This window comes from Pseudophryne corroboree (assembly GCF_028390025.1).
Source record: "Pseudophryne corroboree isolate aPseCor3 chromosome 3 unlocalized genomic scaffold, aPseCor3.hap2 SUPER_3_unloc_3, whole genome shotgun sequence".
In the NCBI taxonomy this organism is placed as follows: Eukaryota; Metazoa; Chordata; class Amphibia; order Anura; family Myobatrachidae; genus Pseudophryne; species Pseudophryne corroboree.
The window spans coordinates 4,471,993-4,499,087 of NW_026967519.1; the positions used below are offsets into that span (position 1 = coordinate 4,471,993).

Below are 27,095 nucleotides of genomic sequence, written 5' to 3' on the forward strand. Positions count from 1 at the left end.
TAGCTATTGCAATGTGTATAGAGACTATGCAGACTGCGGAGTCCCTCTTGCCTGCAAAGATTTCCTGTGCACTGCGTTGCAGTTGATCAGTGTTGGTATTCATGGTGCGCTCTCCAGGGATTGAGACCTTATGAGCCGGGCTTGTGTATGGGGAAGTGGGGACTTCATACTGATCCTCCTCTTGTTTAGTTATGGCTGCTGTGGAGTTCAAGTAACATAATTTGATAATATATATTTTGTTTCCTGAAGATGGAAGTAACGGAAGAAATGTATTGTCTGACAGTCCCATTCTATCTCCAGCTTGTGGTATTGAAGATGAAGACATCAAGCAAGATTCTCTGGAAGAAAGCCCAATGAGACCAACAGCTATATCATCTGTTACCTCTAAACAGGAGGAATATTCTCCTGATTACTCAGATACTGGTCCATCCATCACAGCTCTTAGAGTAGATAAGATGTTTCCCAGTTCCATAGGTGACAAACGTTTTGCACACAGCACAAATTTTATTGCCCATAAGCCTGCTAAGAAAGGTGACAGGCCATTTCCATGTTTTGAGTGTGGGAAATGTTTTACACACAAATCATTGCTAGTTATGCATGAGAGAAGTCACACAGGGGAGAAGCCATTTCCATGTTCTGTGTGTGGGAAATGTTTTACAAGAAAATCAAATCTTGTTATCCATGAAAGACGTCACTCAGGTGAGGAGCCATTTCCCTGTTCTGTGTGCGGGAAATGTTTTAAACAGAAATCAAATCTTGTTGTCCATGAGAGATGTCACACAGGTGAGAAGCCTTTTCCATGTTCTGAGTGTGGGAAATGTTTTATACGCAAAGCATATCTTGTTATACATGAGCGAACTCACACAGGGGAGAAGCCATATTTATGTTCTGTGTGTGGGAAATCTTTTACGCAGAAATCGGGTTTTGTTAACCATCAGAGACGTCACACAGGGGAGAAGCCATATTCATGTTATGATTGTGGGAAATGTTTTACGCAGAAATCAGATCTTGTTAAACATCAGAGATGTCACACAGGGGAGAAGCCATTTCCATGTTTTGAGTGTGGGAAATGTTTTGCCCGTAAATCAAATCTCATTATACATAGGAGAGGTCACACAAGGAAGAAATAATTTCCATATTAAGATGGTTGGAACTGACAGAAATCTTGTTAAATTGTAAATTACTCACTTTTACACAGGCGAAACCTTAGTAAGTGTAAAGTGTTTAATTTAAACAACAAATGTTATTTTTTTATTGCGGGGATTGGGAGGAAAAGTCACTTTGCAGGGTGGGTAGTAGGTTTTGGAGTAGGATAACCCTAATGGTAGGTGGTTATGAGGAACAGTGCTTTTGGGATAAACTCTTATTATCTAATCCAATAAGGCCATAAGTTCTAAGACCTGAAACCTTTTTCGAGCATAAACTTTCACATATTGTAGGCAATAAATGACTCATGCCCCTTCATACATACTTGGAAATCTCAGGTTTTTGAATGTAAACGTGCATCAACCCGGGATTTCTGTATGTGTGAATGCAGATGACCCAGGATTAAGTCCTGCGTACACGACCTTGCTCCTGACCAGAGTCACGGAGCAACTTCATGGGTCACATGTCTGAAAGTAGCATTAGTTCTAGCTGTTACAGGTAGGTTAAGTTCGAGGAGACCTAGATGGGTGGATTCCCAGAAAAGTACTTCAACAAATAACTTGAATATATAAATATGAATTTACTGTATACTTAGTTAAGGTTATTGATCAATTCAGCAGATGTTCAATACAGCAATCACATCAGCATACTCGGGCTCCCCGCCCTCTGCAGCTAGAAGCTGAGTTGTATTCAGATCATCCTGGCACTTCTGCAGTCAGTGTTCATACAGGCAGAATGAGGCTAATTTAATACTGACCTTTTCTATCTTATATAGGCTGAAAACTCCTTAATAAACAATTTCATGGCTACAAGGGTCAAATTACAAAATACACATAAATGCTAAAATCAGTACATACATATATACAGTGGGGCAAAAAAGTATTTGGACAGCCATCGATTGTGCGAGTTGACACACTTAAAAAGATGAGAGAGGTCCGTAATTTCCATAATACACTTCAACTGTGAGAGGCAGAATCTGGAAAAAAAACTGGGAAATCACATTGTATGATTTTTAAAAATGTATTTGTATATTCTAGCGGAAAATACATATTTGGACAATCAAAAAGTTTAACTCAATACTTTGTAATATAACCTTGGTTGGCAATTACAAAGGTCAAACATTTCCTGTAGTTCTTGACCAGGTTTGCACACACTGTAGCAGGTATTTTGGCCCTCTCTTCCATGCAGATCTTCTCTAGATGTTATGTTTTGAGGCTGTCGCTGGGCAACATAAACTTTCAACTCCCTCCACAGATTTTCTATTGGGTTGAGGTCTGGCTAGGCCACTCTAGGACCTTGAAATGCTTCTTACGGAGCCACTCCTTAGTTGCCCGGGTGGTGTGTTTGTTGTCATTGTCATGCTGGAAGACCCAGCCACATTCTATCTTCAATGCTCTTACTAAGGGAAGGAGGTTTTTGCCCAAAATCTCACGATACTTGGGCTCATTCATCCTCTCCTTAATACAGATCACTCATCCTGTCCCCTTTGCAGAAAAGCAGCCCCAAAGCATAATGTTTCCACCCCCATGCTTCACAGTGGGTATGGTGTTCTTGGGATGCCATTCATCATTCTTCTTCCTCCAAACACGGCAAGTGGAGTTTATACCAAAAAGTTTGATTTTGCTCTCATCTGACCACATCACATTCTCCCAATCCTCCTCTGGATCATCCAGATGGTCACTGGCAAACTTTAGATGGGCCTGGGCATGTGCTGGCTTAAGTAGGGGGAACCTTTCGGGCGCTGCAGGATTTCAATCCATGACGACGCAGTGTGTTACTAATGGTAACCTTTGTGACTGTGGTCCCAGCTCTCTTGAGGTCATTGACTAGGTTCTCCTGTGTAGTTCTGGGCTGATTCCTCACTGTTCTCAAGATCATTGATACCCCACAAGATGAGATCTTGCATGGAGCCCCAGGTCGAGGGAGATTGTCAGTGATCTTGTATTTCTTCCATTTTTGAATAATTGCACCAACAGTTGATCTCTTCTCACCAAGCTGCTTGCCTGTTGTCGAGTAGCTCATCCCAGCCTTGTGCAGCTCTACAATTTTGTCTCTGGGGTCCTTAGACAGCTCTCTGGTCTTGGCCATGGTGGAGAGGTCGTCTGACTGTCTGAGGGTGTGGACAGGTGTCTTTTATACAGATAACCAGTTCAAACAGGTGCCATTAATACAGGTAATGAGTGGAGGATAGAAGAGCTTCTTAAAGAAGTAACAGGTCTGTGAGAGCTAGAAATCTTGCTGCTTTGTAGGTGCCCAAATATTTATTTTCCACAATAATATACAAGTAAATTGTTTAAATATCATACAATGTGATTTCCTGCTTATTTTTTTCAGATTCTGCCTCTCACAGTTGAAGTGTATGATGGAAATTACGGACCTCTCTCATCTTTTTAAGTGTGTCAACTCGCACAATCGGTGGCTGTCCAAATATCCAAATACTTTTTTGCCCCACTGTGTGTGTGTGTGTGTGTGTGTGTGTGTGTGTGTGTGTGTGTGTGTGTGTATATATATATAATAGTGTGTGTGTATATTTATATATATATATATATATATATATATATATATATATTTCTCTGACGTCCTAGTGGATGCTGGGGACTCCGTCAGGACCATGGGGAATAGCGGCTCCGCAGGAGACAGGGCACAAAATTTAAAAGTTTGACCACTAGGTGGTGTGTACTGGCTCCTCCCCCTATGGCCCTCCTCCAAGCCTCAGTTAGGTTTTTGTGCCTGTCCGAGCAGGGTGCAATCTAGGTGGCTCTCATAAAGAGCTGCTTAGAGTAAAAGTTTTGATAGTTTTATTATTTTCAGTGAGTCCTGCTGGCAACAGGCTCACTGCAACGAGGGACCTAGGGGAGAAGAAGTGAACTCACCTGCGTGCAGGATGGATTTGCTTCTTAGGCTACTGGACACTAGCTCCAGAGGGACGATCACAGGTACAGCCTGGATGGGTCACCGGAGCCGCGCCGCCGACCCCCTTGCAGATGCCGAAGTAAGAAGAGGTCCAGAAACCGGCGGCTGAAGGCTTTTCAGTCTTCATGAGGTAGCGCACAGCACTGCAGCTGTGCGCCATTGCGCTCAGGCACACTTCACACCGGCGGTCACTGAGGGTGCAGGGCGCTGGGGGGGGCGCCCTGGGCAGCAATGTTAATACCTTTCTGGCTAAAAAGAATACATCACATATAGTCCATGAGGCTATATGGATGTATTTCACCCCTGCCAGGTCTCAGAAAAACCGGGAGAAGAGCCCGCCGGAATAGGGGGCGGGGCCTATCTCCTCAGCACACAGCGCCATTTTCCTACACAGCTCCGCTGCTAGGAAGGCTCCCAGGCTCTCCCCTGCACTGCACTACAGAAACAGGGTAAAAAACAGAGAGGGGGGGCATTTTTTGGCGATATTATATATATTTAAGCAGCTATAAGGAAACAACACTTATATAAGGTTGTTCCTATATAATTATAGCGCTTTGGTGTGTGCTGGCAAACTCTCCCTCTGTCTCCCCAAAGGGCTAGTGGGGTCCTGTCTTCTATCAGAGCATTCCCTGTGTGTCTGCTGTGTGTCGGTACGTGTGTGTCGACATGTATGAGGACGATGTTGGTGTGGAGGCGGAGCAATTGCCGGTAATGGTGATGTCACCCCCTAGGGAGTCGACACCGGAATGGATGGCTTTGTTTATGGAATTACGTGATAATGTCAGCACGCTGCAAAAGTCGGTTGACGACATGAGACGACCGGTAAACCAGTTAGTACCTGTACAGGCGTCTCAAACACCATTAGGGGCTGTAAAACGCCCTTTGCCTCAGTCGGTCGACACAGACCCAGACACGGACACCGAATCTAGTGTCGACGGTGAAGAAACGAACGTATTTTCCAGTAGGGCCACACGTTATATGATCACGGCAATGAAGGAGGCTTTGCATATCTCTGATACTGCAAGTACCACAAAAAGGGGTATTATGTGGGGTCTGAAAAAACTACCTGTAGTTTTTCCTGAATCAGAGGAATTGAATGACGTGTGAGATGAAGCGTGGGTTACCCCTGATAAAAAACTGCTAATTTCAAAGAAGTTATTGGCGTTATACCCTTTCCCGCCAGAGGTTAGGGCGCGCTGGGAAACACCCCCTAGGGTGGACAAGGCGCTCACACGTTTATCCAAACAAGTGGCGTTACCGTCTCCTGATACGGCCGCCCTCAAGGATCCAGCTGATAGGAGGCTGGAAAATACTCTAAAAAGTATATACACACATACTGGTGTTATACTGCGACCAGCAATCGCCTCAGCCTGGATGTGCAGTGCTGGGGTGGCTTGGTCGGATTCCCTGACTGAAAATATTGATACCCTGGATAGGGACAGTATTTTATTGACTATAGAGCAATTAAAGGATGCATTCCTTTATATGCGAGATGCACAGAGGGATATCTGCACTCTGGCATCAAGAGTAAGTGCGATGTCCATATCTGCCAGAAGAAGTCTATGGACACGACAGTGGTCAGGCGATGCGGATTCCAAACGGCATATGGAAGTATTGCCGTATAAAGGGGAGGAATTATTTGGGGTCGGTCTATCGGATTTGGTAGCCACGGCAACAGCCGGGAAGTCCACCTTTTTACCTCAAGTCCCCTCCCAGCAGAAAAAGACGCAGTCTTTTCAGCCGCAGTCCTTTCGTTCCTATAAGAACAAGCGAGCAAAAGGACATTCATATTTGCCCCGAGGCAAAGGAAAGGGTAAGAGACTGCAGCAAGCAGCCCCTTCCCAGGAGCAGAAGTCCTCCCCGGCTTCTGCAAAGGCCTCAGCATGACGCTGGGACCTTACAAGCGGACTCAGGGGCGGTGGGGGGTCGCCTCAAGAATTTCAGCGCACAGTGGGCTCACTCGCAGGTGGACCCCTGGATCCTGCAGGTAGTATCTCAGGGTTACAGGTTGGAATTCGAGAAGTCTCCCCCTCGCCGGTTCCTAAAATCTGCTTTGCCAACGTCTCCCTCAGACAGGGCGACGGTATTGGAAGCCATTCACAAGCTGTATTCTCAGCAGGTGATAATCAAGGTATCCCTTCTACAACAGGGAAAGGGGTATTACTCCACGCTATTTGTGGTACCGAAGCCGGACGGCTCGGTAAGACCTATTCTAAATCTGAAATCTCTGAACCTGTACATACAAAAATTCAAGTTCAAGATGGAGTCACTCAGAGCAGTGATAGCGAATCTGGAAGAAGAGGATTTTATGGTGTCCTTGGACATCAAGGATGCTTACCTTCATGTCCCAATTTGCCCTTCACACCAAGGGTACCTCAGGTTCGTGGTACAAAACTGTCATTATCAGTTTCAGACGCTGCCGTTTGGATTGTCCACGGCACCCAGGGTCTTTACCAAGGTAATGGCCGAAATGATGATCCTTCTTCGAAGAGAAGGCGTATTAATTATCCCTTACTTGGACGATCTCCTGATAAGGGCAAGATCCAGAGAACAGCTGGAGGTCGGAGTAGCACTAACTCAAGTAGTGCTCCAACAGCACGGGTGGATTCTGAATTTTCCAAAATCCCAACTGATCCCGATGACACGTCTGCTGTTCCTAGGGATGATTCTGGACACTGTTCAGAAAAAAGGTATTTCTTCCGGAGGAGAAAGCCAGGGAGTTATCCGAACTCGTCAGGAACCTCCTAAAACCAGGGACAGTGTCTGTGCATCAATGCACAAGAGTCCTGGGAAAAATGGTGGCTTCTTACGAAGCGATTCCATTCGGCAGATTCCATGCACGAATTTTTCAGTGGGATCTGCTAGACAAATGGTCCGGATCGCATCTGCAGATGCATCAGCGGATAAAATTGTCGACAAGGACAAGGGTCTCTCTGCTATGGTGGTTGCAGAGTGCTCATCTGTTAGAGGGCCGCAGATTCGGCATACAGAACTGGGTCCTAGTGACCACGGATGCCAGCCTGAGAGGCTGGGGAGCGGTCACACAAGGAAGAAACTTCCAGGGCGTGTGGTCAAGCCTGGAAACGTCTCTTCACATAAATATACTGGAACTAAGAGCAATCTACAATGCTCTAAGCCTGGCAAAACCTCTGCTTCAGGGTCAGCCGGTGTTGATCCAGTCGGACAACATCACGGCAGTCGCCCACGTAAACAGACAGGGCGGCACAAGAAGCAGGAGGGCAATGGCAGGACAGGTATTGCGCCAGGTCAAGAGACCCTCAGGCAATAGCTGTGGACGCTCTGGTAACACCATGGGTGTACCAGTCAGTGTATGTGTTCCCTCCTCTGCCTCTCATACCCAAGGTACTGAGAATTATACGGCAAAGGGGAGTAAGAACGATACTAGTGGCTCCGGACTGGCCAAGAAGGACTTGGTACCCGGAACTTCAGGAGATGCTCACGGAAGATCCGTGGCCTCTACCTCTAAGAAGGGATCTGCTTCAGCAGGGACCGTGTCTATTCCAAGACTTACCGCGGCTGCGTTTGACGGCATGGCGGTTGAACGCCGGATCCTAAGGGAAAAAGGCATTCCGGAAGAGGTCATCCCTACCCTGGTCAAAGCCAGGAAGGAGGTGACTGCACAACATTATCACCGCATTTGGAGAAAATATGTTGCATGGTGTGAGGCCAGGAAGGCCCCGACAGAGGAATTTCAACTGGGTCGATTCCTACATTTCCTGCAAACAGGATTATCTATGGGCCTCAAATTAGGGTCCATTAAGGTTCAAATTTCGGCCCTGTCGATTTTCTTCCAGAAAGAATTGGCTTCAGTTCCTGAAGTCCAGACTTTTGTAAAAGGAGTACTACATATACAGCCCCCGGTTGTGCCTCCAGTGGCACCGTGGGATCTCAATGTAGTTTTGGATTTTCTCAAATCCCATTGGTTTGAGCCACTCAAATCGGTAGATTTGAAATATCTTACATGGAAAGTAACCATGCTACTGGCCCTGGCTTCAGCCAGGAGAGTGTCGGAATTGGCGGCTTTATCGTATAAAAGCCCATATCTGATTTTCCATTCGGACAGGGCAGAATTGAGGACGCGTCCTCATTTTCTGCCTAAGGTGGTATCAGCGTTTCACCTGAACCAGCCTATTGTGGTGCCTGCGGCTACTAGCGATTTGGAGGATTCCAAGTTGCTGGACGTTGTCAGAGCATTGAAAATATATATTTCAAGGACGGCTGGAGTCAGAAAATCTGACTCGCTGTTTATACTGTATGCACCCAACAAGCTGGGTGCTCCTGCTTCTAAGCAGACGATTGCTCGTTGGATTTGTAGCACAATTCAACTGGCACATTCTGTGGCAGGCCTGCCACAGCCTAAATCTGTCAATGCCCACTCCACAAGGAAGGTGGGCTCATCTTGGGCGGCTGCCCGAGGGGTCTCGGCATTACAACTCTGCCGAGCAGCTACGTGGTCAGGGGAGAACACGTTTGTAAAATTCTACAAATGTGATACCCTGGCTAAGGAGGACCTGGAGTTCTCTCATTCGGTGCTGCAGAGTCATCCGCACTCTCCCGCCCGTTTGGGAGCTTTGGTATAATCCCCATGGTCCTGACGGAGTCCCCAGCATCCACTAGGACGTCAGAGAAAATAAGAATTTACTCACCGGTAATTCTATTTCTCGTAGTCCGTAGTGGATGCTGGGCGCCCATCCCAAGTGCGGATTGTCTGCAATACTTGTACATAGTTATTGTTACAAAAAAATCGGGTTGTTTATTGTTGTGAGCCATCTTTTCAGAGGCTCCTACGTTATCATACTGTTAACTGGGTTCAGATCACAAGTTGTACGGTGTGATTGGTGTGGCTGGTATGAGTCTTACCCGGGATTCAAAATCCTTCCTTATTGTGTACGCTCGTCCGGGCACAGTATCCTAACTGAGGCTTGGAGGAGGGTCATAGGGGGAGGAGCCAGTACACACCACCTAGTGGTCAAACTTTTAAATTTTGTGCCCTGTCTCCTGCGGAGCCGCTATTCCCCATGGTCCTGACGGAGTCCCCAGCATCCACTACGGACTACGAGAAATAGAATTACCGGTGAGTAAATTCTTATTATATATTACACACACACACACACACACACACACACACACACACCCATTCTTGTCCTATTAAAAAAAAAATTATATTCATAACAGACACTAACCATCTTACTAAAGATATAATATAAAGTACTACTATAATAAATGAAGTTAACATGAAATAAACTGAATTGTGTATGGTCGGCTTACAACCTGACATGTAGTGGGTAACTAGTACTATCTTCAGTATGTCTACTCATTCTGTACTTTGTATTTGGTGCTAAAACTGCCTGAAAGCATTGTAACGTGTATGAAAACAATAAGACTTACATTTTTATCACTCACGATACACTCCGCCCTTGCTCTCAGGTGGTTTGCATCATATACCCTGTAAGTTATATCCTTTATCCATTATCCTCTTAACATTTTCTAAACTAGAACAAAATTGGCCTATTAAACATATACCACATTTAATCACCAGTTATATGGTTAAAAACATAAGCAAAGCATATCCTTCTAGGTGTAGGATTCCTGTGAGCAGCCATTTTATTCCAGAGAACCAATTTGTTGGATTAAACCAGGATATCATATTCTGGATCATTGTGAGATTTCCTCTACTCCTCCTTTGACTTCAGTACTTGCTTGATATGGGCTGTGGTGGCATCATTAACGTCTGTAAAATCTAGTTCAATAAAGTTTTGGAATATTGCTAAATGTATGTATTCAACCAACCAAAATATGTTTCAAGTTAAATTTCCCATAATGTAGATGGAAATGCTATGTCATCCATTTTGTGCAAATGTCGTCTTCTCTTCATGGTCTCTTTCTTGTACAAGAACCCTCTCTGGCCATTGTCATCACAGGCACATCTCAAGTGAAGTCCTCTCATCTCCTCTTTCAACCAGTGTAGACGTGATCATCCTGTTGCCTTGAGAACAAAAGACAGTGAGATAAGCCATTACATTAAAACAAATTAAACATTTCTTTATCCTACTGCTAATATCTCTTCTCAATTTCTATTTCTAAACATTATTTAAAAACAACCTTATCATAAATGTATGTGTTTGTGAAATACCAAAAATCCCAAATAGTTCAAACTTTTACCTCCCTCTGGTTTATAAAGCATATATACATGGGTGTGGTGTGTTATGTCGATTAGACATAGGTCGACAGTGTCTTGGTTGACCACTATTGGTCGACAGTAGGTTGAAATGGATCCTAGGTCGACATAACAAAAGGTCAACATGAGTTTTTTCACTTTTTTTGGTGTTATTTTCACCGTACAGTGACCGGGAACCCCAATTAGTGCACCGTGTTCGCTCGCTATGCTTCGGGCAAGGTGATTGGCTCTGCTGCGCTCGGCACAGGTTACCGTTCCCAGTTGTAGTCCACGTGGATCGTAAAGTATGAAAAAGTTCTAAAAATGAAAAAAAAGTTAAAAACCTGAAGTCAACCTTTTGTCATGTCGACCTAGAGTTCCTGTTGACCTACTTACTGTCAACCAATAGTAGTCAACCTAAAGACCGGACCCCTATATACATAAAGAGAACCCAATATTCTCTAGATTGTTTCTGTGAAATGGGTGTCTGTCTGTTTGAATCTTCTTGGATCTCCCATAATAAGAAAACGTCTTTAAGTCTTTGTCAACATCAGGATAGTCTCTTATCTTTGTATTACTCTGCTTGAGCCAACTTCACTCCTGGATGACGATGTTTTGTTGCTGTTAAATACAGTACTCTTCTCCATCTTCATGTTGGAAAACAATGAATCCAAATTGCAATACTTTTCCTGTTTTTATTTCAAAGTTCATGTGCCCTCTTTCAGTGTCAGGGAAGATAGTCCACATTTTCCACTGCTGGCAAACTTGACAGCTCTCTCTGTAATATCAACCATGGTCTGGATATAGGCAATCCCTCAGATTTGAGCTTGCTGGAATGTGGTGGGGTGAGGCAGAGCCTTTCCTGTCATACTTACGTTTAAACCAGAGTTTTGATTGAATAAAGTATATGAAAAATACTAATAATTTGTTTGAAATATCTTCTTTGCATTATTCTAATAATTTTTATAGCCCAAACTCTGGAGTAAAAAGTCTGACAGGTGAGGCAGTGCCTCCCCTGTGTATCCTTTCCACACATCTCTAATCAAAACTCACCAGATTTCTAGGAGTTTATACTGCAGCACCTGTGTATAATGCCCAGATGTATGCTTTGGCTTGTATATTGCATGGAAATCTGGCTCTGGGGTTAGCCTCCTGAGTCATTTAGCTCACCGCACGTCCCTGCTGGAATGAAGCTTCCACTCTTTTTCATAGCTTGATAACAGCATCAGTATTTGAACCTAGAATTCTAGCACCATCAGTGCTGTCTCTGTGATGACTTGCACACCACACTTTGCACTCAGTTCTTGTGTCTGCACGCCATTCAAGACGTAGGCGTGTATATCAGCATGTTCCATGTCAGCAACCATCCACATAGGTTGTCACGCCTGAGGGTTGGGTTTGGCTTGGGCAGACATTTGTGGGTGGAGCTGACACGGAGTGTGAATAAAGTGAGGAGGCTTTAACAAGGTATTGTGCATGGAACGTGATACATGTACTTAGAAGAATTGTTGGTGTTCTAGCAGTGATAAGCCTGGAGGTGGATATAGCAAGAGCAATACTTTATTGAAAAAGAGTCTGTGGATCACTGCAGATTATGTATGAGAAATTGGATGATACCAGATTGGCAACTGAAATGCTGACCGGAATGGAAGAACCGGACTGGGACTGGAGTAGTGGCCGGGACGGAACTGGAATGCAGGCTGGTCTGGAAGTCCTGAAGAGAAGCAATAGCTCTATATAGCAATGGAGATCAGAATGGACTGGAGTGCTGACCAGGCTAGATCCAGAATCTTGACACTGGAGAGTCCTTGGAGATATTACAGAATACTTCAGAATTTACCAGACTGGAACTGAATCAGACCAATGCAGAGTACTTGGGAATTACCAGACTGGAATTGGATCATAACAACGTTACTGGAATGGAGGCGCTCAGCACAGAGCTGTTACTTCCTAAGAAGAGACTGATGTACTGACAATTTCTCTGACGTCCTAGTGGATGCTGGGAACTCCGTAAGGACCATGGGGAATAGCGGCTCCGCAGGAGACTGGGCACAAAAGTAAAAGCTTTAGGACTACCTGGTGTGCACTGGCTCCTCCCCCTATGACCCTCCTCCAAGCCTCAGTTAGATTTTTGTGCCCGAACGAGAAGGGTGCATACTAGGTAGCTCTCCTGAGCTGCTTAGAGTAAAAGTTTAAATTAGGTTTTTTATTTTCAGTGAGTCCTGCTGGCAACAGGCTCACTGCACCGAGGGACTAAGGGGAGAAGAAGCGAACTCACCTGCATGCAGAGTGGATTGGGCTTCTTAGGCTACTGGACATTAGCTCCAGAGGGACGATCACAGGCGCAGCCATGGATGGGTCCCAGAGCCGCGCCGCCGGCCCCCTTACAGAGCCAGAAGACAGAAGAGGTCCGGGAAATCGGCGGCAGAAGACGTCCTGTCTTCAATAAGGTAGCGCACAGCACCGCAGCTGTGCGCCATTGCTCTCAGCACACTTCACACTCCGGTCACTGAGGGTGCAGGGCACTGGGGGGGGGCGCCCTGAGACGCAATAAAAACACCATAGATGGCTAAAAATACATCACATATAGCTCCTGGGCTATATGGATGCATTTACCCATGCCAAAAATACACAGAAAAACGGGAGATAAGGCAGCCGATAAGGGGGCGGAGCCTATCTCATCAGCACACTGGCGCCATTTTCCCTCACAGCTCCGTTGGAGGGAAGCTCCCTGACTCTCCCCTGCAGTACACTACACTACAGAAAGGGTTAAAAAGAGAGGGGGGCACTAATTAGGCGCAGTATAAACAATACAGCAGCTATAAGGGGAAAAACACTTATATAAGGTTATCCCTGTATATATATATATATATAGCGCTCTGGTGTGTGCTGGCATACTCTCCCTCTGTCTCCCCAAAGGGCTAGTGGGGTCCTGTCCTCTATCAGAGCATTCCTTGTGTGTGTGCTGTGTGTCGGTACGTTTGTGTCGACATTTATGAGGAGAAAAATGATGTGGAGACGGAGCAGATTGCCTGTAATAGTGATGTCACCCCCTAGGGGGTCGACACCTGAGTGGATGAACTGTTGGAAGGAATACGTGACAGTGTCAGCTCTGTATAAAGACAGTGGGTGACATGAGACAGCCGGCTACTCAGCTTGTGCCTGTCCAGACGTCTCATAGGCCGTCAGGGGCTCTAAAGTGCCCGTTACCTCAGATGGCAGATATAGACGCCGACATGACTCCAGTGTCGACGGTGAAGAGACAAATGTGACTTCCAGTAGGGCCACACGTTACATGATTGAGGCAATGAAAAATGTTTTACACATTTCGGATAATACGAGTACCACCAAGAAGGGGTATTATGTTCGGTGAGGAAAAACTACCTGTAGTTTTCCGGAATCTGAGAAATTAAATGAGGTGTGTGATGATGCGTGGGTTTCCCCCGATAACAACTGATAAAAATGTTATTGGCATTAAATCCTTTCCCGCCAGAGGTTAGGGTGCGTTGGGAAACACCCCCTAGGGTGGATAAAGCGCTCACACGCTGGTAAGAACAAGGGCTACCCTCTCCTGAGATGGCCGCCCTTAAGGATCCTGCTGATAGAAAGCAGGAGCATATCCTAAAATGTATTACACACATACTGGTGTTATACTGCGACCAGCAATCGCCTCAGCCTGGATGTGCAGTGCTGGGTTGGCGTGGTCGGATTCCCTGACTGAAAATATTGATACCCTAGATAGGGACAGTATAGTATTGCCTATACAGCATTTAAAAGATGCATTTCTATATATGCGTGATGCACAGCGGAATATTTGCCGACTGGCATCAAGTCTAAGTGCGTTGTCCATTTCTACCAGTAGAGGGTTATGGACACGTCAGTGGTCAGGTGATGCGTATTCCAAACGGCATTTGGAAGTATTGCCTTATTAAGGGGAGGAGTTATTTGGGGTCGGTCTTTCAGACCTGGTGGCCACGGCAACAGCTGGGAAATCCACGTTTGTACCCCAGGTCGCCTCTCAACATGAGAAGACGCCGTATTATCAGGCGCAGTCTTTTCGTGGACAAGGGGCAAAAGGTTCCTCATTTCTGCCCCGTGACAGAGGGAGAGGAAAAAAGGCTGCAGAAATCAGCCAGTTCCCAGGAACAGAAACCCTCTCCCGCCTCTGCCAAGCCCTCAGTATGACGCTGGGGCTTTACAAGCAGAATCAGGCACGGTGGGGGGCCCGTCTCAATTAATTTCAGCGCGCAGTGGGCTCACTCGCAAGTAGACCCCTGGATCCTTCAGGTGATATCTCAGGGGTACAAATAAGAATTCGAGACGTCTCCCCCTCGCCGTTTCCTAAAGTCGGCTTTACCGATGTCTCCTTCTGACACGGAGACAGTTTTGGAAGCCATTCACAAGCTGTATTCCCAGCAGGTGATAATCAAGATACCCCTCCTGCAACAGGGAACGGGGTATTATTCCACACTGTTGTGGTACCGAAGCCGGACGGCTCGGTGAGACCGATACTAAATCTAAAATCTTTGAACACTTACATACAGAGGTTCAAATTCAAGATTGAGTCACTCAGAGCAGTGATTGCGAACCTGGAAGAAGGGGACTACATGATGTCTCGGGACATCAAGGATGCTTACCTTCATGTCAAAAATTTACCCTTCTCACCAAGGGTACCTCAGGTTTATGGTACAGAACTGTCACTATCAGTTCAGACGCTGCCGTATGGATGGTCCACGGCACCCCGGGTCTTTACCAAGGTAATGGCCGAAATGATGATATTCCTTCGAAGGAAGGGAATTTTAGTTATCCCTTACTTGGACGATTCCCTGATAAGGGTAAGATCCAGGGAACAGTTGGAGGTCGGTGTAGCACTATCTCAGGTAGTGTTGCGGCAGCACGATTGGATTCTCAATATTCCAAAATCGCAGCTGGTTCCGACGACTTGTCTTCTGTTCCTAGGGATGATCCTGGACACAGTCCAGAAAAAGGTGTTTCTCCCGGAGGAGAAAGCCAGGGAGTTATCCGAGCTAGTCAGGAACCTCCTAAAACCGAGCCAAGTCTCAGTGCATCAATGCACAAGGGTTCTGGGTAAAATGGTGGCTTCCTACGAAGCAATCCCATTCGGCAGATTCCACGCAAGAACTTTCCAGTGGGACCTGCTGGACAAATGGTCCGGGTCGCATCTTCAGATGCATCAGCGGATAACCCTGTCACCAAGGACAAGGGTATCCCTCCTGTGGTGGTTGCAGAGTGCTCATCTTCTAGAGGGCCGCAGATTCGGCATTCAGGACTGGGTCCTGGTGACCACGGATGCCAGCCTGCGAGGCTGGGGAGCAGTCACACAGGGAAGGAATATCCAGGGATTATGGTCAAGCCTGGAGACATCACTTCACATAAATATCCTGAAGCTAAGGGCCATTTACAATGCCCTAAGCTTAGCAAGACCTCTGCTTCAAGGTCAGCCGGTGTTGATCCAGTCGGACAACATCACGGCAGTCACCCACGTAAACAGACAGGGTGGCACAAGAAGCAGGAGGGCAATGGCAGAAGCTGCAAGGATTCTTCGCTGGGCGGAAAATCATGTGATAGCACTGTCAGCAGTATTCATTCCGGGAGTGGACAACTGGGAAGCAGATTTCCTCAGCACGACCTCCACCCGGGAGAGTGGGGACTTCACCCAGAAGTCTTCCACATGATTATAAACAGTTGGGAAAAACTCGACAGGTATTGCGCCAGGTCAAGGGACCCTCAGGCAATAGCTGTAGACGCTCTGGTAACACCGTGGGTGTACCAGTCAGTGTATGTGTTCCCTCCTCTGCCTCTCATACCAAAGGTACTGAGATTGATAAGATGGAGAGGAGTAAGCACTATGTGGCTCCGGATTGGCCAAGAAAGACTTGGTAACCGGAACTTCAAGAGATGCTCACGGAGGATCCGTGGCCTCTACCTCTAAGAAGGGACCTGCTCCAGCAAGGACCCTGTCTGTTCCAAGACTTACCGCGGCTGCGTTTGACGGCATGGCGGTTGAACGCCGGATCCTGAAGGAAAAAAGGCATTCCGGATGAAGTCATCCCTATCCTGATCAAAGCCAGGAAGGATGTAACCGCAAAACATTATCACCGCATTTGGCGAAAATATGTTGCGGGGTGCGAGGCCAGTAAGGCCCGACGGAGGAAATTCAACTGGGTCGATTCCTACATTTCCTGCAAACAGGAGTGTCTATGGGCCTGAAATTGGGGTCCATTAAGGTTCAAATTTCGGCTCTGTCAATTTTTTTCCAAAAAGAACTAGCTTCAGTCCCTGAAGTTCAGACGTTTGTAAAAGGGGTACTGCATATACAGCCTCCTTTTGTGCCTCCAGTGGCACTTTGGGATCTCAATGTAGTTTTTGGGTTCCAAAAGTCACATTGGTTTGAACCACTTAAATCTGTGGAGTTAAAATATCTCACATGGAAAGTGGTCATGCTGTTGGCCCTGGCCTGGGCCAGGCGCGTGTCAGAATTGGCGGCTTTATCCTGTAAAAGCCCTTATCTGATTTTCCATTCGGACAGGGCGGAATTGAGGACTCGTTCTCAGTTTCTCCCTAAGGTGGTTTCAGCGTTCACCTGAACCAACCTATTGTGGTGCCTGTGGCTACTAGGGACTTGGAGGACTCCAAGTTGCTAGACGTTGTCAGGGCCCTGAAAATATATGTTTCCAGGACGGCTGGAGTCAGGAAATCTGACTCGCTGTTTATCCTGTATGCACCCAACAAGCTGGGTGCTCCTGCTTCCAAGCAGACTATTGCTCGTTGGATTTGTAGTACAATTCAGCTTGCACATTCTGTGGCAGGCCTGCCACAGCCAAAAATCTGTAAATGCCCACTCCACAAGGAAGGTGGGCTCATCTTGGGCGGCTGCCCGAGGGGTCTCGGCTTTACAACTTTGCCGAGCAGCTACTTGGTCAGGAGCAAATACGTTTGTAAAATTCTACAAAATTGATACCCTGGCTGAGGAGGACCTGGAGTTCTCTCATTTGGTGCTGCAGAGTCATCCGCACTCTCCCGCCCGTTTGGGAGCTTTGGTATAATCCCCATGGTCCTTACGGAGTCCCCAGCATCCACTTAGGACGTCAGAGAAAATAAGAATTTACTTACCGATAATTCTATTTCTCGTAGTCCGTAGTGGATGCTGGGCGCCCATCCCAAGTGCGGATTGTCTGCAATACTGGTACATAGTTATTGTTACCAAAAAATTCGGGTTATTGCTGTAGTGAGCCATCTTTTCTAGAGGCTCCTCTATTATCATGCTGTTAACTGGGTTCAGATCACAAGTTGTACAGTGTGATTGGTGTGGCTGGTATGAGTCTTACCCGGGATTCAAAATCCTTCCTTATTGTGTACGCTCGTCCGGGCACAGTATCCTAACTGAGGCTTGGAGGAGGGTCATAGGGGGAGGAGCCAGTGCACACCAGGTAGTCCTAAAGCTTTCTTTAGATGTGCCCAGTCTCCTGCGGAGCCGCTAATCCCCATGGTCCTTACGGAGTCCCCAGCATCCACTACGGACTACGAGAAATAGAATTATCGGTAAGTAAATTCTTATTTTCTAAAAAATTATTGGCATTATACCCTTTCCCGCCAGAGGTTAGGGCGCGTTGGGAAACACCCCCTAGGGTAGATTAGGCGCTCACACGCTTATCAAAACAAGTGGCGTTACCGTCTCCTGATACGGCCGCCCTCAAGGAGCCAGCTGATAGAAAGCTGGAAAATATCCTAAAAAGTATATACACACATACTGGTGTTCTACTGCGACCAGCAATCACCTCAGCCTGGATGTGCAGTGCTGGGGTGGCTTGGTCGGATTCCCTGACTGAAAATATTGATACCCTGGACAGGGACAGTATATTATTGACTATAGAGCATTTAAAGGATGCATTTCTATATATGCGAGATGCACAGAGGGATATTTGCACTCTGGCATCAAGAGTAAGTGCGCTGTCCATTTCTGCCAGAAGAGGGTTATGGACGCGACAGTGGTCAGTTGATGCAGATTCCAAGCGGCATATGGAAGTATTGCCGTAAAAAGGGGAGGAGTTATTTGGGGTCGGTCTATCGGACCTGGTGGCCACGGCAACGGCTGGGAAATCCACCTTTTTACCCCAGGTCACCTCTCAGCAGAAAAAGACACCGTCTTTTCAGGCTCAGTCCTTTAGTCCCCATAAGGGCAAGCGGGCAAAAGGCCACTCATATCTGCCCCGGGGCAGAGGAAGGGGAAAAAGACTGCAGCAGGCAGCCTCTTCCCAGGAACAGAAGCCCTCCCCCGCTTCTGCCAAGTCCTCAGCATGACGCTGGGGCCTTACAAGCGGACTCAGGTACGGTGGGGGGTCGTCTCAAGAATTTGAGCGCAGTGGGCTCACTCGCAAGTGGACCCCTGGATCCTGCAGGTAGTATCTCAGGGGTACAAATTGGAATTCGAGACGTCTCCCCCTCGCCGGTTCCTGAAGTCTGCTTTACCAACGTCTCCCTCCGACAGGGAGGCGGTATTGGAAGCCATTCACAAGCTGTATTCCCAGCAGGTGATAATCAAGGTACCCCTCCTACAACAGGGAAAGGGGTATTATTCCACGCTGTTTGTGGTACCGAAGCCGGACGGCTCGGTGAGACCTATTTTAAATCTGAAATCATTGAACACTTACATACAAAGGTTCAAATTCAAGATGGAGTCACTCAGAGCAGTGATAGCGAACCTGGAAGAAGGGGACTATATGGTGTCTCTGGACATCAAGGATGCTTACCTCCATGTCCCAATTTGCCCTTCTCACCAAGGGTACCTCAGGTTTGTGGTACAGAACTGTCACTATCAGTTTCAGACGCTGCCGTTTGGATTGTCCACGGCACCCCGGGTCTTTACCAAGGTAATGGCCGAAATGATGATTCTTCTTCGAAGAAAAGGCGTCTTAATTATCCCTTACTTGGACGATCTCCTGATAAGGGCAAGGTCCAGGGAACAGTTAGAGGTCGGAGTAGCACTATCTCAAGTAGTACTACGACAGCACGGGTGGATTCTAAATATTCCAAAATCGCAGCTGATTCCGACGACACGTCTGCTGTTCCTAGGGATGATTCTGGACACAGTCCAGAAAAAGGTGTTTCTCCCGGAGGAGAAAGCCAGGGAGTTATCCGAGCTAGTCAGGAACCTCCTAAAACCAGGCCAAGTGTCAGTGCATCAATGCACAAGGGTCCTGGGAAAAATGGTGGCTTCTTACGAAGCGATTCAATTCGGCAGATTCCACGCAAGAACTTTTCAGTGGGATCTGCTGGACAAATGGTCCGGATCGCATCTTCAGATGCATCAGCGGATAACCCTGTCTCCAAGGACAAGGGTGTCTCTCCTGTGGTGGTTGCAGAGTGCTCATCTTCTAGAGGGCCGCAGATTCGGCATTCAGGACTGGGTCCTGGTGACCACGGATGCCAGCCTGAGAGGCTGGGGAGCAGTCACACAGGGAAAAAATTTCCAGGGCTTGTGGTCAAGCATGGAAACGTCATTTCACATAAATATCCTGGAACTAAGGGCCATTTACAATGCCCTAAGTCAAGCAAGGCCTCTGCTTCAGGGTCAGCCGGTGTTGATCCAGTCGGACAACATCACGGCAGTCGCCCACGTAAACAGACAGGGCGGCACAAGAAGCAGGAGGGCAATGGCAGAAGTTGCAAGGATTCTTCGCTGGGCGGAAAATCATGTGATAGCACTGTCAGCAGTATTCATTCCGGGAGTGGACAACTGGGAAGCAGACTTCCTCAGCAGACACGACCTCCACCCGGGGGAGTGGGGACTTCACCCAGAAGTCTTCAAGATGATTGTACACCGGTGGGAAAGACCACAGGTGGACATGATGGCGTCCCGCCTAAACAAAAAGCTAGACAGATATTGCGCCAGGTCAAGGGACCCTCAGGCAATAGCTGTGGACGCTCTGGTAACACCGTGGGTGTACCAGTCAGTGTATGTGTTCCCTCCTCTGCCTCTCATACCCAAGGTACTGAGAATCATAAGAAGGAGAGGAGTAAGGACTATACTCGTGGCTCCGGATTGGCCAAGAAGGACTTGGTACCCGGAACTTCAAGAGATGCTCACGGAGGACCCGTGGCCTCTACCTCTAAGAAAGGACCTGCTCCAGCAGGGACCCTGTCTGTTCCAAGACTTACCGCGGCTGCGTTTGACGGCATGGCGGTTGAACGCCGGATCCTGAAGGAAAAAGGCATTCCGGATGAAGTCATCCCTACCCTGATCAAAGCCAGGAAGGATGTAACCGTGCAACATTATCACCGTATTTGGCGTAAATATGTTGCGTGGTGTGAGGCCAGGAAGGCCCCTACAGAGGAATTTCAACTGGGTCGTTTCCTGCATTTCCTGCAAACAGGACTGTCTATGGGCCTAAAATTAGGGTCCATTAAGGTTCAAATTTCGGCCCTGTCGATTTTCTTCCAGAAAGAACTGGCTTCAGTTCCTGAAGTTCAGACGTTTGTCAAGGGGGTACTGCATATACAGCCTTCTTTTGTGCCTCCAGTGGCACCTTGGGATCTCAATGTAGTTTTGGGGTTCCTAAAATCACATTGGTTTGAACCACTCACCACTGCGGACTTAAAATATCTCACATGGAAAGTGGTAATGCTGTTAGCCCTGGCGTCAGCCAGGCGTGTCTCAGAATTGGCGGCTTTATCCTATAAAAGCCCTTACCTAATTTTTCATACGGACAGGGCAGAATTGAGGACTTGTCCTCAATTTCTCCCTAAGGTGGTTTCAGCGTTTCACTTGAACCAGCCTATTGTGGTACCTGCGGCTACTAGGGACTTGGAGGACTCCAAGTTGCTGGACGTAGTCAGGGCCCTGAAAATATATGTTTCCAGGACGACTGGAGTCAGAAAATCTGACTCGCTGTTTATCCTGTATGCACCCAACAAGCTGGGTGCTCCTGCTTCTAAGCAGACTATTGCTCGTTGGATTTGTAGTACAATTCAGCTTGCACATTCTGTGGCAGGCCTGCCACAGCCAAAATCTGTAAAAGCCCATTCCACAAGGAAAGTGGGCTCATCTTGGGCGGCTGCCCGAGGGGTCTCGGCTTTACAACTTTGCCAAGCAGCTACTTGGTCAGGGGCAAACACGTTTGCTAAATTCTACAAATTTGATACCCTGGCTGAGGAGGACCTGGAGTTCTCTCATTCGGTGCTGCAGAGTCATCCGCACTCTCCCGCCCGTTTGGGAGCTTTGGTATAATCCCCATGGTCCTTACGGAGTTCCCAGCATCCACTAGGACGTCAGAGAAAATAAGAATTTACTTACCGATAATTCTATTTCTCGTAGTCCGTAGTGGATGCTGGGCGCCCATCCCAAGTGCGGATTGTCTGCAATACTTGTACATAGTTATTGTTACAAAAATCAGGTTATTATTGTTGTGAGCCATCTTTTCAGAGGCTCCTCTGTTATCATGCTGTTAACTGGGTTCAGATCACAGGTTGTACGGTGTGATTGGTGTGGCTGGTATGAGTCTTACCCGGGATTCAAAATCCTTCCTTATTGTGTACGCTCGTCCGGGCACAGTATCCTAACTGAGGCTTGGAGGAGGGTCATAGGGGGAGGAGCCAGTGCACACCAGGTAGTCCTAAAGCTTTTACTTTTGTGCCCAGTCTCCTGCGGAGTCGCTATTCCCCATGGTCCTTACGGAGTTCCCAGCATCCACTACGGACTACGAGAAATAGAATTATCGGTAAGTAAATTCTTATTTTGTGAGAGCCAGAGGCTGGAAGATAAACCCCTGGGTTAACGGAGATAGGCTGAATGGAATCAGGTGGTGCAGGGAAGCTCAGTCACATGATTGACTGTGCTGCAATCAGGTGATCAGGACTTGTCACAGCAGCAGTACTCCATTCTTAGGCTCTGATGTGGATTGTGGCCTAGCAGGCCCAAACATTAGAAAGCAAGCATTATGGATAGACACAATTAGAATTTTGACACATTTTGCTGAGAGAGCAGTGCAGGAACAGCATGTACAGACCTAACTGCCAGCTGGGAGCAATTAACAGGGAGCCCAATTGCTGAATACAGGATCCTGGCAATTACTCACACAGATGAATTCCTACTCAGGTGCTAATAAAGTGTAAGTAATTAAGACTGCAGTTAGTATGCTGAGCTGTGAAGCAGATGCAGGTTTGCAGAAAATGCTGAGGTAAGTCACAGAACATAAGAAGTTCAGTCAGGATTGTAACAGGCTTGACAATTGCCCAGTTTTCAAAGCAAAGATCTCTTGGCTCTATTATCTTTGCAACAGCTCCTATCTGTCTGACAGTCTGTAAAGGTTGATGCAACACTGCAGCAGAAGTCCACACTTGATCTTCATCTGTAAAAGTGGAAAAATATGGGGGAAAAACCCAGTATTTTACCCCAACCTCCAATGGTTCCTCCCACTGTGGAGCAGTGCTAATGGGAAAATCCAATTCAGATGGTTCTGTTATCTCTAACAACATTGGTTTAAACTTGACAAAACCAGCAAGTAGATTTGTGGTTCCCATTGCTATCTGTGCATATTTCAACAGTTTTAGTACCATTGAATACATTGGGGTTTGAATTTCAGTACCAAACACAAAATCTGAACTTGGGGCCTAATTCAGACCTGATCGCAGTAGCAAATTTGTTAGGTAATGGACAAAACCATGTGCACTGCAGGGGGGGGCAGATATAACGTGCAGAGAGAGTTAGATTTGGGTGGGGTGTGTTCAAAGTGAAATCTAAATTGCAGTGTAAAAATAAAGCAGCCAGTATTTACCCTGCACAGAAACAAAATAACCCACCCAAATCTAACTCACTCTGTTATATCTGCCCCACCTGATGTGCACATGGTTTTGCCCATTAGCTAATGTTTGCTGCTGCGATCAGGTCTGAATTAGGCCCATAAGCTCTAAATTAGTGTGTTACCAATTCTCTGATGCTCTCTGTAATCAGACAAACAATGGCAGTTGCTCGGTCATTCCTGGAGATAATTATATATCAGGTGCTAGAAAGGGGGAGGGGTCACAAACAAACAGCAGACAGAGAGAGTGCTCCCCCACCCCCCTCCCCCGGATTCCAACCAGCACACTAAAAATTACCTGTAACCATACCTGAAACTTATCTGGTAATACAAATTCCGAGAATTAGTCACACATGTTTGCAAATGCATGTTTAGCTGCTGAGACACTTCACGGCTTCTCCGATATCAGCTGTCTTAACACTACATAATAGCAGTGCCCACATAGGGCTATGTAATTTGTCTACAGTAGGCCTCATGATAAAGGCTATTACTAAAACACATCCAGACAGCTAACTTTTCCTGGGAGCCACCCCCAGGATTTCCCATTGGCACTACAAGGAACAGCATGCCTTCCAAATACTGCTCCCATTCAATGTCTCACATACAAGCAGACAAACAATGGCAGTTGCTCGGTCATTCCTGGAGATAATTATATATCAGGTGCTAGAAAGGGGGAGGGGTCACAGGCAAACAGCAGACATAGAGCGGGTGCTATTTCCCCCCAGCATACTAAAAATTACCTGTAACCATACCTGAACCTATCTGGTTATAGAAATTCAGAGAATTAGTCACACATGTTTGCAAACGCATGTTTAGCTGCTGCTCCGATAGCAGTCAAAACACTACATAATAGCAGTGCCCACATAGGGCCGTGTAATTTGTAACAGTAGGGCTCATGATAAAGGCCTTTGTAATGGGTTGCTCATCATAAATATTTATCAGTGTGTTCCCAACCCCCTTGTTGAATGTGTATCTACCAGCCTGTGTCATCATCAGCTAGTATACAGTTATCAGATAACCTGTTTGCATTGATTATTTGCCCATGAAACACCTTGTTCACTTTTTTTCAGCATGATAATCATTCAGTATGTGTTCACATGTAATTTTGTTAAAATAATCTTCTAACACCTCACATTCACACTTCTGCTCAGATTCAATGTTGTCCTTATCTGTAATGTAAACGTGCATGGTCATTTCTGTCTGTCAACTTTGTATCACTGGGCTGTGTTTGTGATATTCTGCATGGAGAAGCAATCCTCTTCCCCCCTATGTGTTGTGTAAATCAACCCCCCCCCCCCCCCTTTCACATATGCAGTTTGTGAAATCTTGTGGGTATCAGCATCAGTCCCCTCCTAACTTTGAACATCCCCCTTGATTTCATCACTATCTGGGCTGAATCTATGTGAGAGTGCTAAAACATCACACTCTTGTCTGTGAATCTCCACATCCATTATTACATTTGCAGGTTCCACTACATTCTTATCATTTACTGTAGTTTGTATACAGTTAGTGCGAACAAACTGATTAGGCGTCCCAACGTCAATTTGTCTATACTCTTGTGTAGAAGTGCAAGTAGTGTGTTTGACAGTGCAGCTGCCCTGTTACAGCTTCCTCATGTTCTACCTCCGTATCACTGTCTAACTGTTCCCAGTTTTGTGAGGTAATTAATGTGCGTATCTGCACAAAATCATGTTCGTGCTTTTTACCCAGCTGTGTCTTACAGTTCACTCTTTTTACAACATCATTTTCGTACTGTGTCTGCAATTCACTGGTACACTGTTCCTGGGACCATACATAGGTTCACAGGACAGCATTTTGCTCCCTTAGTGAGTCTCACTCTATCTGCACTTCTGTACCTGCGAGACGAGCTCACAGGAAGCCTGTGCTGCGAGATTCAGAATTGCAGCTGCAGCGCGACACTAATTTTTCAAATAAATACTTAAATTAACATTCTGTAAGTCTTCTAAAGGAGTTACAGTTCTGATTGGTTGCATGTATTTGTCATCATGTCAGCCCAGGGCCTGGGTCTAGTCAGCCATGATGGAAAACTTGCCCCCTTTTTCTTACTGAATAACCTTTTAAACATTTTATACACAAAATATACATATATATATATATATATGTGTGTATGTGTATATATATATATATATATATATATATATATAAATAACTTTCTGAGGGGTCTCCTGGCCGGCTTGCCAAATGGTACAGGTAGGTTAAGTTCAAGGAGACCCAGATGGGTGGATTCCCAGAAAAGTACTTCAACAAATAACTTGAATATAGAAATATGAATTTATTGTATACTTAGTTAAGGTTATTGATCAATTCAACAGATGTTCAATACAGCAATCGCATCAGCATACTCAGGCTCCCCGCCCTCTGCAGCTAGAGGCTGAGTTATATTCAGCTCATCCTGGCACTTTCTGCAGTCAGTGTTCATCCAGGCAGAATGAGGCTAATTTAATACTGACCTTTTCTATCTAGCAATTTTATGGTACAAGGGTCAAATTACGAAATATACATAAATGCTAAAAATAGTAGGCGGCACTGTTGCCTCAATTTTGAGTGGTAGAAATAACATATATACAATGTTTAACATGGATTTTATGGATTAAAACACAGGATGAAACACCATTGTCCCAAGATTAAGAATCAAATATTCTAATGTTAACATATATCCAACTCCAAACACTTGTCTTGTTTGGTTTCATATAACCCGATAATGGACTTTGCCCTTGCTTGTAAAATATACCTCTGTCAGAAACACTGACACACTATCTATCTATCTATCTATATCTTTCTAAAGATCTAAAATAAAGTACTACTATAATAATCAAATGAAGTTAAACCATGAAATAAACTGAATAGTGTATGGTCAGCATACAACCTAACATGTAGTGAGTAACTAGATCTATCTTCAGTATGTCTACTCATTCTGTTCTTGGTATTTGGTGCTAAAACTGCCTGAAAGCATTGTAACGGGTATGAAAACAGTGAAACTATATTTCTCTTACGTCCTAGAGGATGCTGGGGTCCATATTAGTACCACGGGGTATAGACGGGTCCACCAGGAGCCATTGGCACTTTAAGAGTTTAATAGTGTGGGCTGGCTCCTCCCTCTATGCCCCTCCTACCAGACTCAGTTTAGAAAATGTGCCTGGAGGAGCCGGTCACAGCTAGGAGAGCTCTACTGAGTTCTCTTGGTAAAAGATTTTTTTTTCAGGATTTTTTGTTTTACAGGGAGGCTGTTCGCGACAGCCTCCCTGCAGCGTGGGACTGGGGGGGGGGGGGGGGCAGTGTCTACCCAGCAGGGTCCTGAGCCACTACTCCCGCTGACTGGACGTTAGCTCTTGGGGGCCCGATCGCGCCCCGCCACAGGGGAACGCTCGCCCCAGCAGCCGGCCGCCACCCCTTCCCCCCAGATGCTGAACATGGCGAGTTAGTCACTATCCCCCCTTGCAAGCGGGGGGACAGTGTGAAGAGGGCGGCTATTAGGGTGGGAGCGCGGCACAGTATATCTTGGTGCAGCGCTGGGGGGAGAATCCTGGGCCTGCTCCAGACCCCACACTGGTCATCTCCTGACGGGGTCTGCGGATTCGGGTCAGCCACTGTTCCTCCACGCCAGTATAATCTCTTTACAGAGCGGGAAGCCGGCGCCATTGAAGGAGGGCGGAGCTTCTCCGCGGACCCATCAGCGTTCAGCGCCATTTTTCCTGCCTGCTCTCACTGCCAAGTGGATCCAGGTCCCTCCAGAGCAATCTCCAGCTATCTGTACGGTACCAAGGGGGTTGTAGAAGGGGGGGAAGCCGTATACAGATTAAGGGACACAGCGCTGGTTAGGGACTCCCTATACCTTTAATAGCGCTGTGTGTGGGTTGGCTCCAATCTCTGTGTCTCTCTGCCATTCTTTGGGGGGAAACTCTGCCTTCATAATACGCTGTCTGGTGTGTGTGTGTGATAACATGTCTAGGGACAATGTATCATATGCTGTAGAGGATTTATCCTCACAAGAGGACTCCATTCCATGTAATCAGGATTGC

The 27,095-nt window shown here is 46.5% G+C and overlaps 1 protein-coding gene across 3 annotated transcripts in view; it reads left to right on the forward strand.

Annotated features, from left to right (window-relative positions):
- Positions 1-3,503, forward strand: part of LOC134983978 (oocyte zinc finger protein XlCOF8.4-like) — a 34,469-nt gene extending 30,966 nt beyond the window's left edge. For 2 of the 3 annotated variants that reach the window (XM_063949630.1, XM_063949629.1), the window contains one exon: positions 250-3,503. In XM_063949630.1, coding sequence (XP_063805700.1) covers positions 250-1,130 — 881 coding nt within the window. In that variant the 3' untranslated portion in view covers positions 1,131-3,503. The remainder of the gene's footprint in view (positions 1-249) is intronic. The other variant, XM_063949631.1, reaches the window with a different exon arrangement.
- The last annotated feature ends 23,592 nt before the right edge of the window (positions 3,504-27,095 follow it).